The 16746-nt window shown below is 42.6% G+C and overlaps 1 protein-coding gene across 1 annotated transcript in view; it reads left to right on the top strand.

Annotated features, from left to right (window-relative positions):
* Positions 1-14889: 14889 nt before the first annotated feature.
* SLC4A3 (solute carrier family 4 member 3) overlaps positions 14890-16746 on the top strand; it is an 18814-nt gene continuing 16957 nt past the window's right edge. The window contains exons 1-3 of the mRNA XM_069104509.1: positions 14890-15095; positions 15505-15626; positions 15947-16112. Of these exons, the coding sequence (XP_068960610.1) occupies positions 15576-15626; positions 15947-16112 (217 nt within the window). The 5' untranslated portion in view covers positions 14890-15095; positions 15505-15575. The remainder of the gene's footprint in view (positions 15096-15504; positions 15627-15946; positions 16113-16746) is intronic.

Genomic DNA, 16746 nt, shown 5'->3' on the forward strand with positions numbered 1-16746 from the left:
CATTTGAGATCTTGTGATGGTCTATAGATGACAGGATTCAGAGGAGGAAGTCTCAGAAATCATCTAATATTACCCTCTCATTTTTTTTGCAGACAAAGAGAACCGAGGCTCAGAGAGGGTAAAGTCTCCTTTTGCCCTAAACTGAACAGTAAGCAACAGCTCCAGGATTAGATGCTAGGTGCTCTGACTCTAATCTCAGGACACTTTCTACACTACACAGTTAGGATTAGAAAGTCTGTGTGACTCTGTTTCCTCATCTGCAAAATGGGGTAATAACTCCCTACCATATAGGGTTGTTCCAAGGATTAAATGAAATACATGTGTAGAGTAGTTTGCAAACTTTAAAGTGTTAAGGAAACAGCAGGTATTGTTACTATTATAGGACATGTTGCTTTTCAGATGTTGACATTGAAGGAAGAAAATAACTGTAATTGATGGCTTGAGATTAAGTTATTGTGACCCAGGGAGGTAGCATAATTGCAAACACTTAAGGACATGGATTGGCTTGTTTGAATAAGAGCAATGTCCATTCCTTTAGCGGTCTGATTCCTTGCAAATGTCTTCAGTTTCTTTCAGGTTGGGAAATGGTCTTCCTGTAATTTATTCCTGTGAGGCATGCTGCTGTAATAGGGGTGTGCTAAGAAATGTTTAACAACCAGCTTGCTGGGGGAAAATTATATGCAGGACATACTTTTAAATCTGCATTACTTTCTTAAGTCTAGACAATCAACTAAACAATAAATCAAGCTGTGATTGGTAGCATTTTTGGATTTCTGAGGGGGTAAATGCTCACACTGATAGTTTAAACTGAATACCCCCACTTCCTTAAGATGATACTTATAGGGGTGGCTAGGTAGCACAGCAAGTAAGAGCACTGGCCCGAGAGTCAGGATGATCTGGTATTGAATCTGGGCTCAGACACTTAGCACCCACCCAGAAACACCTGGCCGTGTAACCTTGACCAAGTTACTTAACCCCAATTGCTTAGGGGCAGCCAGGTGGCTCAGCGAGTAAGAGCACTGGCCTCAGTGTCAGGATGACCTGGGATCGAATCCGGACTCAGATACTTAGCACCACACCCAGAAATAACTGGCTGTGTAACCTTGAGCAAGTTAACCCCAATTGCTTAGGGGTGGCCAGATCGCTGAGTGAGTAAGAGCACCGGCCTCAGTGTCGGGATGACCTGGGATTGAATCCAGGCTCAGATACTTAGCACCCACCCAGAAATAACTGGCCATGTAACCCTGAGCAAGTTACTTAACCCCAATTGCTTTAAAAAAAAAAAGATGATACTTATATACCATGGGCTTCAGTCCTGTTCTCTTCTGGGTGACATCCAGATTTAATATCCTTCCTCCAGAGCCTCCAGATGTGGTGTGGCCAGGGCCAAGTACAGCAGGACTATTGCTTCTCTTGTTCTAGATGACATAATGCTCTAAATGCACCCCAGGCTCAATCTAGGTTTTCTAGATGTAATATCAACTTGGTTGACCCATGTTGAGCTTGGAGTCCACTGAAACCTCCAGATCGCTTTCACATAGACTGTCATTTTGTCGCACTTGTCTCGAGAGACTGTTCTGTTCTCATTGTACTCCATTTTGTTATTTAGCTAATATTTATTGACTATCTGTTCTGCGTTTAGCACTGTGCAAAGCTTTGGGAGATACAAGGAAGTAGACAAAATGGCCCTGAACCAAAGAGCACAAAAACTCAGGATATTGATGGGAGGCACGCAGGAAGTCATCCTCTCATCTGTGAGACTAGAACAGTATTGCTGCAGGGAGGTCAGTGGGACAAGTGTTTGTTCAGCTTCTAGGACAGAACCACAGAATGACAGCTGAAAAGCCTGTTATAAATCCTTTTGTCCAATTCTTGCATTTTACAGATGAGGAAACTCAGTCAATCAGTCAGCCAATAAACACTTATTAAGCATCCATAGATTATGTGCCAGGCCCAGATGGGCCCAGGGGAGCTAGGAGTGACTGACAGAGTTTCTCTTGCTTCTAAGGCCAGTGCATCATCTCCGGAGACATGTGAGATATTCAGTGAGGTATGGCATCACTTCTGCTTCCATCCGCTGTCATTTTCACAGACGTTTTTAGTGACTTTGGAAAATATGGCCCCCTAATTTGGTTTGTTGCTGCCATGAATTAAGTCATGCCCTTTTGGCTCTACATTGCAGCATCAGCTGAGATGAGACCTGTGATTTCATTGCTATAGGGAACTCCCAGGAGAGCAAACTCCCTCCACAGTGCAGGTTTACACCCTTTCTGCAACTTGACTTTAGAGAGCTACTAGAGGGCATGAAGTGACTTTGAGAAAATGCCATTGTGTGTCAGAAGCAAAACTGCAAGAAGCAAGACTCGGGTTTTAGTGGCTTTGATGCTGCATCTCCAGGTGATGTGCTAGTGTCTACAAATCACAGCTTTCTTTTTCTTCCCCCCCCTCCCCCCCACCCCGAGGTTGCTACTTTGCAGTCAGAAGGGGAGATGTCTGAATCTTAATGCCCTCAAAGGAGCACGACTTTTCAGACTGGTTCTTGGTTTATTTGTTTGCATTCACAGTGGGTCATTTTTGTAGTGATTGTCAAATTGATTTGCACTGGAGAAACACCAAATTTTCCCATTTTGTTTTTTGATTCTTTCAGAGCTTCTGGGCTGTCCTGGCCATTCGTATAAGTCCTGCCTTCCATAATTACAATTCCTGCTTATTAACTTGTGGGCAGTCCCAACTTATGTGACTTAAAATGGGCTGGCCCATGGTCATTCAACTCTTATTTCCTTTCTTATATAATAATCATGGGGTTTTAGAGCAGGAAGGGACCTTAGAAATCATCTACCAGGGATTCTTTAATATATTCTTATTTATTTTATTAAATATTTACCAATTATATTTTTTAAAAACAAATTTAATTTTAAATTTAAAAATTTTTAATTTTTAAAAATTCTCTTCTTCCCTCCCACCCTTTCCTTGAGAAGGCAAGCAATATGATATTGATTGTACATGTGAAGTCATACAAAATATATTTCCACAATCTACCAGTGATTCTTAATGTTTTTTTTGGTGATGATCTCCTTTGAGAGTCTGATCAAGCCTATTGATCCCTTCTTAGAATGTTTTTAGGGCATAAAATAAGGCATCCCAAAGGAAAACAATAATATTGAAATAGTTTTATATATATATATACATACATACATGCATACATAAATGTATTATTCACACACATACACATATCTATATTTATATACATATATATTCCTACTCTTAAAGATTCTTATTTTGTCCCAATACCATTCCAGAACTTGTTCAGATAACCAGTCATTTAATAATCAAACAACAAGCATTTTTCTTGTAAATAGCATTTTACTTTTTCCAATTACCTGTCCAGATAGTGTTCAACATTCATTTTTTATAAGATTTTGACTTCCAGATTTTCCTCTCCCCCTCCCCAAGATGGCATGCAATCTGACATAGGTGAAACACATGCAATCATGTTAAACGTATTTCCACATTAGTCACGCTCATCAATCATTTGTTAAGCACTTACATGTACCAGGCACTGTGCTGAGCACTGAGGATAGATACAAAGTCAGGACTGGAGGAGAGGGAAGATCTCCTGGGCTACTTCTATCTACCTTTAGACCTTTAAATCTCCTTCAAGCCCTAGGACAGATCTCAAGGCCAGAATTTGCTCTTCATCTAATTTCCTTAATGCTTCTCACTCACAACTTATCTAGTCTCAAGCTAGATCCCCTCTCAACTGGAGAGGGTTGAGGAGGGAACAGAGGAAAGATTGAGCCTTTCCCTAAATGCAGACTTCTCAGTTGTGTACCGTTAGGACCCTATCCCCGGTCTTTGTTTTCTTTTCCAGGTGACAAAAGGTAAGCCATAGGGTAGGATGGGATCAGGTAGAAGTGATATGAGGCAGTGGTCAGGAGTTAAAACCTTTATTTAGGAAGTCCCAAAGGGCCCTGGGCTTGCTTTAGGGACTAAAAGCATGGGAGAAACCATGAGACTGTCTTAATTTCTGCAGTGGGCCAGAGATGGAGAGAAGGGCAGATCGAAAATAACAGGTGATAGCAAACAAATGAGACAGCCACTTTTGGAGCCAACTCCATTTCCAAGTTAGGAAACTGCTCGTATGTTCAAGATGACTTTGTAGGTCTCTAAACCTCCTAATCCTGATGCTAACTCATATATTCCATTCTCCTGTGTTCCCTCCTCCCCATCTGTTATGCTCCCTTCTATTCCCTACAAGTGCACAGTTTTCTTTGTCCATTTCTTCCTCCACCTCTCAGTCAGATAAAGCAAGAGACAATCATAGAAAAATGGATCTGGATTCAGAGAAATCACAAAATCAAAGGATGTTAGCATCGAGAAAGAAGTCTGAGGTCATTTAGTCCAAGTAATGCCTAAATAAGAATTATTCCTTCTATAGTGTCTCCAGAAATGGTTAGGCAGCTTTTGATTAAGACTTTCTAGTGAGAAAGGACCCTTCATCTGACCCTATAAAACAAAACAAGTTCAGTGAAAAAAATTTATAGTGAGCTTGCTTCAATGCAAAGAGCTGACTGAGAAAGAAATTGTGAGGGTGTTTTGAAGGAATTTGGACTTGTAAAAAAGGCTGGAAGATTGATTTTTGGGGAGGAGAAATTTGAAGAACTTATTTTTTTTTTGTAAAATAGTCTTCAGGTCCAAGATTCTACTGTTGATGTCTATAAGAGAACATGGTTGTTATTGTTTTCATATAGTCATGTTGGTAGGCAGCAGGCAATGAACCAGCATTAGGGAGAGATTGAAGGTGTCTGTGTATGTGTGTGTGGGAAATCATGGTGAAGGGACTTTATCTACATCTCTGTTCAATAGCCTCTCATTCCTATTTAAGCCACACAACTCTCCTTGCTTGACACTATCATCCAAATCCCATTCTCAGACACCATTTTCTCAATCAGCTGCTCACTTTCCAAATCTGTCTCTTTTTTTCTTAATCTTTTTGCCTTTGATGAGCAATAGTCATGAAAAGACCATCTAGGCCCCCCGGGGTCTTCTGTTTCTTGTCCAGGACTACATAATATTTAGTAATACTTTCAGGTTCTTTCTAGCAGCATCTCATAAATGTCCATGTGAATCACTAGAAGTGGGAGGGGTTTTCATCAGATTTGACAAATCCATGGTGATTCTCTGTCATGTCTCAGATACTCACAGTCTTCATTATTTTCAGCTCAGTAAATAGCGACCTTAATACCACTTATCAAGGACTCTACTACTACTTGTCCTCCTGTCTGATCTGTCAAATGAGAGTGTGCACCATTTTACAACACCCCGTTCCTCTAGTCCTTAGACTTTCCACTCCCTCCTCTTTGGAAAGACTCTCATATCCATTTTTTTTTAGCTTCAAGTGTCCTTTTTCCTTTTCTCCTGTGACATTTTTTCCATCCTCCAACCTCCTGACACAAGGATTTCTCCTTTACTTCCTTTTTCATCTTTATTGAATGTTATTAATATTGAAGATCTTCGGTTTTTTTTTCAAACACATTCATTCTTTCTGAAAACTTGGCAAATGGAGTACTGTTCCTCAAATCTTTTACCTTCTTTTCTAGGCAGGAAATCAGCCTTCATTTTGAGCATAGATAACAGGCCCTAAGTAACATGATAGAAATAGAAACATCCCATCCTCAATTCAGGTCATTAAGTTCTTCATGTTGTCCATACTCAGTGGAAATGAGTGAGATCCTTAATCCGTGTTTTTCTTTTTAGTAGCTCCTTTGGAGAACTAAACTGCTATATATACTGTTTGTTTGGAGCTTTCAACTCTGGAATGGAAACTTGTTCACATTTGGACAACCATATCTGGCTTTTTTTTTCCTTCCTTACCTTGTTTAACCAATTACCTCTTTTTTTCCTGCTTAAATCCTTCCCCTTCCAATCCTTCTTTCTCTATAGCCTATGACATATTCTTTCTGTATTTCCTTATCTTTTGGGTCCATCTCTTCTTCTTTCTTCTCACATCACCTTCCATATTTCCCCTTCCTGAATTCATTCTTAGCTTTTTTGCATTTCCAGAGCTCTACAAATTACCTTCACAATTCCTTCTCCTTCTTTGGCTCAAGACCTTCTGCTCTTTCTTCCAACACAAACTTCTCTCAAGGAAGCCAGAAGTAAAATGAATTGGATTCAGTCTAGGGTCTGCTACTTTGGACAAGTCACATGGTGTCTGTGGCTCTCAATTTCTCCCTGTACAAAATGGGAAGGGGGTGGAGATTAGATTCTTAGGTCTCTTTCAGCTCTAAATTCTATGAGCTTATGGATTCCCTGTTTTTCCCTCTTATCATGAACTGCCTCATTACTTGCACTATTTGAAGATTCCATTTTAGGCATGATGTATCTGCTCTCCCCTACCAAGAACAGTTGTAGGACCAGAATGTTAAAATCCTCAGAAACACAAGGACATGACTATGGACAAATTCCTTCTTTTTCTCTGGGCCTCAGTTCCCTCAGCTGTAAAATAAAAGGGTTTGAATAGCTGACCCTCTAAAGTTCCTTCCAACTCAAAGATTCTGAAATTTTGAATCTGTCATAACTGTGCTGTCTCTGGGTTAGTCTCCATCCTACTTGGAGTCACTCTGGCAAGATTTCCAAAGTCCATCCCACTATGGAAAAATAAATCTAAATAATAATAACAATAATAACAAAAATCCAAGTACACATGTGAATTCTGTGCTTTGGGGGATAGGGGAGTGCTCTGGCAAGATTTCCAATGACATCACATCCCACTATGGAAAAACAAACAAATAAACCTAAATAATAGCAACAAAAACCCAAGTACACACATGAATTCTGTGCTTTGGGGGATAGGGGAGTGTTGCTTAGTGGTGAGAGAGATCAAAGGGAGAGATGTTGTTTTCCTGCAACAGGATTTATTTCTGAAACCTGAGTGTGGGCTTAGTGAGTGGACAGACACCTCTGAATGTTGTGGTGAAGAGACTGAACTGTGCATCACAGGAATGGTGAACAGCAAATCTTGTGTTACTATTCTAGGCAAGTGGAGGCGGGCACCAGTCACTGTTAAGAATTGGGAACTCTAGCTCAGTTTACTGTAGCAGAACCAGGAGCTACCTGAACCCTTCCCCTAATCATCTCCTGGAAACTGCTGAACTTGGAGAGTTATGGTCAAGTCAGGCAAAAATTAATTGGCTTATTAACCTGGAAACCACTGAGTCTACCCAGGGAGTGGGTGAGTGACTGAGAAAGCCTATTCTAGCCTGTTTTTCCTTTAGACCCCTATAGAACCTATTTGGCTTCACTACTCATAATATTGCTTTCTATCTGTTTTAGCCACTTGTTAGAAAGCCAGATACGGCGGCTGGTGGGGGTGGGTGGCAGATACCTATAGGTACATGTTTTGGGGGAGGGTAAAGCTGGTGGGTCACCCGAGTCCAGGATTTCTGAGCTATAGTGGGAAACCAATTGAATATCCACACAAAGGTTGACATCAATACAGTGAGTGTCTAGAAATGGAGGACCATCAGGCTGCCTAAGGAGGGATGAACCGGATCTGGCTGCAATAATATTGCAAGTTAAAACTTCCATACCCAGTGGTTTAGGGATTGGGTCAGTGAGCCAAAGCAAGTCAGCAAGAGCTAGCCTGTAAAGAAAAGAAAGGAAAAATAAAAGAAAGCCAACTAGGTTTAGTGAAATAAGTACCAGCTTCAGAGTCAGAAGATCTGAGTTCAAATCCTGGCTCTATCATTTGCTAGTTACATGAATTTGAAGCAAGTCATTTCCCTTTTCTGAGCTTTTTATGGGTTTTCCTCTGTAAAATGGGCATAACAGCCTTCATACCACCTACCTCACAAAGGAATGCTAAAAATCAAGACTCACATTTCTTACATAGTTCTTTATGGTTTACAAAGCAAACAACCTTATAAGGAAGAAGAATCTATTTACTTGTAGGGTAAGCACATTGTGAACTAAAGGGCACTATTGAGCTACAATTATGTCAGATATTATTATTGGTGTTGTCTCCCAAGGGATATTGCAAGCCACTTGAGAATAGCTGCCGTGGTATTTCATTTTTGTATCACAAGGATACAAATACCTGTGCTTCTCTTGGACTGATGTAGTCTTTCCCCACCTTGGACCTCATAGAACCCTCTAAAATATTGGAATATAAGATCCATAAGATCCATATTGTACCTTACCCTAATTTTGTATCTCTCCCAGGGTCTCTCCTGGACTCAGACCCAGTCATGCTTCCCCTTCACTCCCAAGTCTCTGTACCTTCTCCTCCTCCTGGCCAACTGCCTTGCTCCTGTCATGTATCACTGACTCTGCCATGATTTCTGTATGGAGTATGTCACTCAATTCCCATAACGCCCAGGCCCAACTCACCATCTCTGGGACAATTTCAGACCAGAATGCCCCCATCCCTGGCCATTACTCCCTTTTATGTGATATCTCCCCCATTTGAATTTAAGCTTCATGAGAAAAGGGAATAAATGGCTAAAACATTTATTAAACACTTCCCATGTGCAAATCACTGATACAAAGAGAAAAGTAAGACAGTTCCTTCTCTCAAGGAGTTCACATTCTAATGGGGGGAGATAACACATAGGGAATGTTTTAGCAGCAAACCTGATAGAACAGTTAGTTCCATGATGCTTAGGGTGCACTGGCCAAAAAGATGTCAATGCCTCTTTTTTCAATGCCATGTCCATTGATCATAACATATCAATTACTGATGTCGAATTCAATTGACATGTCTAGGACTTTGGTGAGGGGCAGCTGGGTGACACAGTGGATAGAATACATGGAGTGGAGTCAGGAAGGCTCATCTTCCTGAGTTGAAATCTGGCCTCAGACACTTCTTAGCTGTGTGGCCCTGGGAAAGTCCCTTAACTGTTTGCCTCAGCTTCCTCATCTGTAAAGTGAGCCAGAAAAGGAAATGGTAAACCATTTCACTATTTTTGCCAAGAAAACCTCAAATAGGGTCATAAAGAATTGGACGTGACTGCAAAGTGATTGAACCACAACATCAAAGGGATTTTGGTGGCAAGAACTTTCTCTTCTGGATCTTCGGTACAGCACACTACAGTTCCATAGAGTTTGCTTCCCAGGATGATGTCTAGGGGCAGGGGACTGGAAGTCTTGCTATTTCCAAGGCTCTTAGGTTCAGGGCCCTGGGCTGTCTCCATAAAATACTACAACAGCCCATGGGCTATCATCAGAATATGATGGTCAAGATGGCGGTGGAAGCTTGATTTGCCTTGCAGGTCATGTGCCTGCCTCCTCCTCTTGGCTTTTGTATTTGTATGATAAGAAACTAGTACAGTGCTTGGCACATAGAAAGCACTGAATAAATGCTTTTTCATCCATCCATCCATGCATCCATCCATCCATCCATCCATCCATCCATGCATCCATCCATCCATCCATCCATCTGTTCATTCACATCCATTCATTCACTTATTCGTTTGATGATGTTGCTTTGCACAGAACTTCTACTTAATGAATCTTTTCTGAATTGAATCATAAGCAGTGTGAATGATGCTAGCAGTTATATAGAATTTGAACTAAGATAGACACCGAAACTGTGTCCTTCAGATAGGCTCAGTGAGAATTGGATTGTGATAATAGTCCAGTGTTGAGCTCTGGATAGTCCCAAACATCCCAAGATAAGCCAAAATTTCCCAGTGCCAAGCCAGAGAAATATGATGCCAAAGGAAGGGAAGGGAAAAGATAAACATTTATTAAGCACCTACTTTTACAAATATTATCTCATTTGATCATTACAAAAACCCTGTGAGGTAAGACTGTTATTATCCCTACTTTACAATTGAGGAAACTCAGGCAAACAGGTTAAGTGACTTGCCCAGGGTCACTCAGCTAGCAAGAGTTAAAAAAAAAGATATAAATGAAATGAGAGATCAAGATTTTTAAAGTACCTCTAGGGTTTTGCTCAGTTTTGCTGTAAATTATTATTGATTGTAAACCTCTGTATTTTTCTTTTCAGAATACTGTATTCTAAGCTCTCCTCTCCTATTGCTACTAAATCTTTTGTGGTACTGACTGTAGCTTCTATGTCCTTGAACTCTTTCCCTGTGGATTCTTGAAGTAATTTTTATTTGACCTGGAAACTCAGGATTTGGGCCGTGATATTCTTGAGAGTTTTCATTTAGGGATTTCTTTCAGGAGATTAAAAGGTGGATTTTTTTCTATTTTCATCCTGTCCTCTGGTTCCAGTAGGTCTGGGCAGTTTTCATTCATGCTTTCTTGAGATATGATTTCCAGGCTCCTTGTTTTGGTCATGGTGTTTGGGTAGTCCAGTGATGCTAGATTTTTTTTTATCCTTGACTTATTTTTTAGGTCAATTGTTTTTGATATGAGATACATTAAATTTTCCTCTATTTTCAGTTTCATGTAGTAGAAATGACCTAGTTTATCCTTTGTTTGGTTAAGAAATACATCTCCTCCTGTCCATTGCTGTGAGATTTTTTGCCTTTTAAATTAGAAAAAAATTAATAGTTTTAATTTAATTTTAATTTAATAATTATTTTTAATAAATATGACCATTAATATTAAGGTCACCTATCCATTTAGAACATATTGTGGATTATATTGTAAGGAGTTTGTCTAAGCCTAATTTCTGCCAGGCTACTTTCCAGTTTTCCTAGCAGTTTTTACCAAATAGGGAGTTTTTTTTACTAAGTAATGTATATTTTCTTGTTTGTCATTTTGACTTCGTTTTAATGTTTCTTGTCTTGCAGAGTCATTAACTTCTTTTTGGTCCATACTGACTTTTAGAGAGTTTGTTATTTGGGTAAGGTTTTGAACCTCTTTTAAACTGTTAGTTCTCCTTCCAAGTCTTTTCTCTTGAGCTTTTATTTTTTCTCTAATGATTTGTTCTGGATCTCTCATTTCATTTCATTTATAATATCTTTAAACTCTTGATATGTTTCTTACATTAGTAGACCTTGTAAACCAGTCCTAAATTTAAGACTCAACCTATGCTTCTGCATTTTTTTTTGTCTAAGATGTGCTCAATGGAAGTTTCTTGAGGGCAGGGACTGTTTTGCTTTTTTTTTTTGGCCCAGAGCTTGGCATAAAGTAAGTCCTTAATAAATGATTGTTGACTGACCAAACAGAATTGGTCGTGAACTACTTAGCCATGACTGCTGTTTTAAGGACTGGTCATCAAACTGCACGTCGTCCCTTATACATCAGAGTTGGTGCCTCTCTGTCATCACTTGACTGCTCCATTTGTCAGGATCCCAACCTTCCCCCTACTGTGAGGTCAGAGACTATTAAAAATTGCTGCTGCATTGAGGTGTCCCATCCCTTGCTCTGCTCCACTGGGTAGGAGGTCTGGAGTCAGATTATATACCTAAGCTAAGTCCCTTGTGAACTCAGGATGCAGGCAGAGCTCCTACTGCCCTTGGAGATGGGTGGCTTGAGGTTCTGTATCCCAGAGCCTCAAGGCTGCACCAGGATCCCTGCCTTTGCTGCTACCACTTGAGATCAAGACTCCACTCTGGGATTACAGGCACAGACAGTATCTCAGGTCATTTGTCTCCCGTGTGACAAAAACTCCTTTCTGGCAGGTGCAATTTCTGACTAGGATGCAAACTATTTGCAAATAGGCAAATGCAGATGCATGTGCCTACCAGTCCTCCCTGATCTTCAGAAGGGGTATTAAAACAAAACAAAACAATTTCATTTGAGCATTTGAGTGTTCATTACAATTCCATGTGTGAATGGTAAAATTCCTGGCCTTGGGATTAGTTGCAACTCTCACCCAAAGCCAGTGCCTGAGGCCTCACTAACCATACTCTCAACAGGGCCTTGTCCTTGTCTGAATCCCAGGGAAGGTTTGTCTTTTTTTCCAAGCTATGTGGTTGTTAATTGAGAAAAGGTTAGGAGAAATAGGGGTGATCCTGAAGCACTGACAGGGGAAGAAATAAAGGAGGGAGCTGCTATTTTGGACCTGATTCTAACAATAGAGAAAAACTAATTGCTGAAGGAGAAAGAAGAAAAGATACAGACTTTGGGGTGGGGAAGCTACCACTCCATTTTGGGATTTGTGATAGATGAAAGGAAGGCTAGGCCTAATCTGACATGCAGTCTAGGCCTTGGGAGAGCAAATTTCAAAATGTTCACAGAAAGGACAGGTGGGGGGATCACATGGTCTTAACATTCTGCAGAAGTCAACCCAGGTGGGATGGGAAACTCTCAAGAATGAAATTCTGAAGACCCACAACAGAAACAAATTTCAACGAGGAAGGAAAAGAGAGGAACTGTTCAAAGAGATGGTTGTGGGTGCACGAGGAACCATTTACCAAAGGCAGATAAATCTTTTTAAAATGGAGAACTTTCTCTGATAAACAAAGATCAGGCAAGAGGAGCAATTGACTCTGACCACATATACACTCATAGTCTACCACATCTTTGTAAAGATTTAGGGAAACACAACTTAGATTTTTTAAAAGTTGTATATAGAAAATGAAGGCAAAGACTAATAATGGAAACTGAATAAAAATGAATGATGTAGTCCTTTAAGAAGTTTCACTGTAGTTCAAAATTAATTGAAGTTGGATAATTAAAAAATATGATAGCTGTGTTGCTGGAAAGAGGATTAAGGAAGGGACACCCATTCCTTTCTAGAAAAGGAAGGACAGAGAGAAAATGGAGAGTAGGAAGTTGAGACCCAAGTAAAGAGGTATTAAGTAAGAAAGTATCAAGCTGTCTTCTCTAAGCTAACTCATAGGGTCTAGATGAATTATATCACTTGGAATTGACAGAACTGCCTGGTGTGTTGGTAAAGCCACCATTAGGGATCTTTGAAATATCAGAAATGCCATAGAATTGAGGAAGGGTAGTTGTCCTAATTAAAAAAACAAACAAAAGAAATCTGCAAACTACAGGCCAATGAACTTGACTTTTGCCAAAATTCTGGAATGTATTGCTAAAAAAATAACAAGAGAACATCTAAGCAATGATCATTAGGTCAGCATGGCTCCATCAAGGACGTCATGCCAACCTAACATAATTTCCTTTCTCAGCAGGATTAATGACCTGGCAGACCAAGGGAATAGTGTAGATAATAGATTTGAGCAAAACATTTGACAAAGTGTCTCAGATTAATCTCTTGGGAAAAAGTGGAAAGATGTGGCCTAGAGGATATTACAGTTAGGAGACTCCAGAAGTGGTTGAATGACTGGACCCAAAGAGTAGCCATTAATGGTTCAATATCAATTTGGAAGGAAGTTTTTAGTGGAGTGCCCTAGGGATGGCACATGTGCCTACCTTGTGATGCATGTTAACATTTTAATGAGATATGTTAGTGTAGACAGTTATGTCTAGAGGAAATCAGCTGGGGTGGTGAAGGCACTGGAGAACATGCCATACACATACAAGGTTCAGTGGAAGAAATCAGGTATAAGACTTTAGTGGGGACATGAAAATGTATGACTTCAAATATTCAAGACTGTTACGTGGAAAAAAGAATATACTTGGTAGGGCAGGGGGATCATTCTGGTTGGTCTCAGAGGCACAGTGGAACCCTGGGTCATAAGCTGCATGTGTAAAGGCTTGATATAAATAAAAACTTTCTAACAATGAGAGCTTTCTTAAAGGGGAGTGAGAGGCACCTTGGTGTAGTGGATAGAGAAGGGTGTTCAAAATCAAGATCTGGCCTCAAATCTAGACTCTGACTCATCGATGGGCAGTGAGGCCTGGGCAAATCATTTAGCCTCTTAGTGCACCCAGACAATTCTCTAAGACTAAAATTAGATTTTAAAATTGGGTTCTAATTGGGAGGAGAATGGGCATACCTTGGGAAGTGGATGGTTTTTCTCCCCAGTAGTCTTCTAGTAAAGACTGGATGGGTGGTAACTTGTTGGGAATGTGATAGAGGAGGTTTTTGTTCAGGTTGGATTAAATGACCTCTGAGGCATCTTCCAACTTTGAGAACTTACTGTGGTTGGGTCTCCTCCTACCTAGAGCAACTGTCCTCAGAGGAATATAGAATTTAGAGCTAGCAGGGACTTTGTAGGATCAGTTAGTCCGGCTCCTCTCATTTTTCAGATAAGAAATTAGAAATGAAGAGAGCAGGAGCAATCACTGTAAGCCCCCACAGTTAGCAGTTAAGAGCAGATACTTTGGGACTCTTAGACTTTCCCAAGCTCCAGTTCTCCAGAAACTTCTTAGACAATAATGCCACCTTCTATTTACAGCTCTCAAGTATTGTCGGATGTATTTTCCTTGATTCTGTAAAGGTGGGCAGGTCGAGTATTATGTTATCCTTATTGTGCAGAGAGGGAAATTGAGGCTCACAGAGGTTTTTTCTCCCAAAGTAACACAAATATTAAATAGATCTGCACTTAGAAGTCAGATTTTCTGAAGATGTTTTTCTGACTACCATCGAGCTGTTTCAAAAGGACAACCTTGTGGGTTGGACAGGGGCAAGATGAAAGGTACTTTCTGTTTGATAATAAACGAATAAAGAAGTTTTATTTATTTGTTTTGGGGGGGCTAGTATCTGACTAAAGATGAGGCACAAACTGGGGGGGCATTTATGCGTCATGTGGAGGGAGGGTACATAAAAGGGGGGTTCTCGCAGTGGGAAGGAGGAAGGGGGTGTGTTTGGGGGATTGTGGGAATTGAAGGCCCCCAACTAAGACTGATGTACCAGGGGGAGTGGGGCTTGTGTGCCAGCCTGGGGACCTGGAGGGGTGCAGCCTGCGGCGGGGGTAGGGGATGGCGGGGTCCGGGAGCGTGCAGGCAGGGAGCTAGTTCTGTCCGCGTGGTGTGAGTCACGACCCCACTCTCGCTCTCATTGTAACGGGCCCGAGGCTCAGCTGAGCTGCTGCGCCGGGCGGGGACTGAGGAGGTGGAGCCGCGGGGCTGCGGGTGCGGGGCTGCGGGTGCGGGCTGCGGGCTCGGGCGCCTGCGTCTGTCTGCCCGGTGCTGCCCGGCCAGTCCGGCTTGTCTCGGTCTCCGACAGAGGTGACACGGGCGCCCGAAGGCCCCGAAGCGGAGCGTGGGAGGGAAGGAGATGGGAAGCTCCTGGCCCCCGCCGCTGGCTCCGAAGCCCCGAGGTATCGCTGTGGGGGGCGGGAGGAGGAGGAGCGGGGGCGAGGCGACCGGATGCGGGGCGTGGCGGGAGGATGGGGGGTGGGGGGGGTCCTCCAGACCAGGGTCCGAACCTGAGCCCGAGCTTGGAGTAGAAGGGAACGGACTGCGGAAGGGGGGGACGGAGGAGAAGGTCACGGGGATGGGGGGAGGGCACCCCGGCTTCCTTGGGCGGGGGCCCTACGAGCATCGAGAAATGGGGGCAGGGAAGGGATGTGAAAGGAGTGCAAATGTGTGGGGTTTTGGTGGGGTGGGGTGAGGGGCGGTGGAGGAAGAAGTGCGGACCCTAGAGATAATTCTTTGACCCTGCAAGGGCTGGGGATGGTGCACTTGTCCTGATCCTGTTTTCTTCACCTCCGCTCCTTCAACCCTCAGACCTCCCCACTTAGGTCCTGTACCCCCTTAGTGACAGAGACCGACTGGGACCCACCCACAAGCCCAAACTGATGGCTAACGGATTGATTCCACCTCCCGGAGGCGCCTCTCCTCTACCCCAGGTGAAAGAGTTTGTCACAGATGTGTGTGTATTGGTGTTTGAGAGAGAAGGAAGAGCCTGGGGCTGGGGGGTAGGGGAGGTCATCAGAGGGGTGATCCTTTGGGAGGGGAGGAAGACCTCCATGGGATGGGATGGGATGTTTTAGAGGACTAGGGGTTCAGAGAGCTGAAATGGAAGGAACTGGCTTTTCGGTCAGTTCCAAGGAAGGCTGACTAAGGTCTGGGGCTCTGACTCAAGGGTAGATCCAAGATCTAGGCCTGAGTGTGCTCCAGGTGTGTCCAGATGAGGGACATTTAGGAAGAGGGTGTCTGGGATCTGTAGGTCCGGGTGCCGTTGAACGAGCCTCCCTTGAGCCCTGATGGAGAGGAAGAGGATGACGACTTGGGAAAGGCCTTGGCTGTAAGCAGGTTTGGGGACCTGATCAGCAAACCTCCTGCCTGGGACCCTGAAAAACTGAGCCGAAGCTACAGCGAGAGAGACTTTGAGTGTGCGTAGCCCTAGGGACCCCAGCCTGTTACCATCATCATCACTGCTCTCACAATCATCAGCATCACTGTCACCATCTCATCCAGCCACTCAATGCCATTATTTGCTGGCTAGTGTTCTGGCTGCTGTGGCTGGTGATCCCCACAGCTTCACTCCCATTCTCCACTGAAGGAGCTCTAGACATGGGCACTTGAAGTATTAGGAGTAAGGGATAGCCCTACATTCCTCATCTTTATCTGCTCCCTTCTCTCCCCCATCCTTTTTAGTCTCAGTCTCAGTCTCTGTCTCTCTCTGTCTCTGTCTCTCTCAGTCTCTCTCTCTCTCTCTGTCTCTCTCAGTCTCTCTCTCTTCTCTGTCTCTCTCTGTCTCTCTCTGTCTCTGTCTCTCTGTCTCTCTCTCTGTCTCTCTCAGTCTCTCTCTCTTCTCTGTCTCTGTCTCTCTCTGTCTCTCTGTCTCTCTCTGTCTCTGTCTCTCTGTCTCTCTGTCTCTCTCTCTGTCTCTCTCTCTGTCTCTCTCTCTGTCTGTCTCTCTCTGTCTGTCTCTGTCTGTCTCTCTCTCTCTGTCTCTCTCTCTGTCTCTCTCTCTCTGTCTCTCTCTCTCTCTCTCTCTCTCTCTGTCTCTCTCTGTCTCTGTCT

The sequence above is a fragment of the Petaurus breviceps genome, unplaced genomic scaffold (genome assembly GCF_028583685.1).
Source record: "Petaurus breviceps papuanus isolate PSGF00001 unplaced genomic scaffold, PetGlider_PUasm1.0 688, whole genome shotgun sequence".
Taxonomy (NCBI): Eukaryota; Metazoa; Chordata; class Mammalia; order Diprotodontia; family Petauridae; genus Petaurus; species Petaurus breviceps.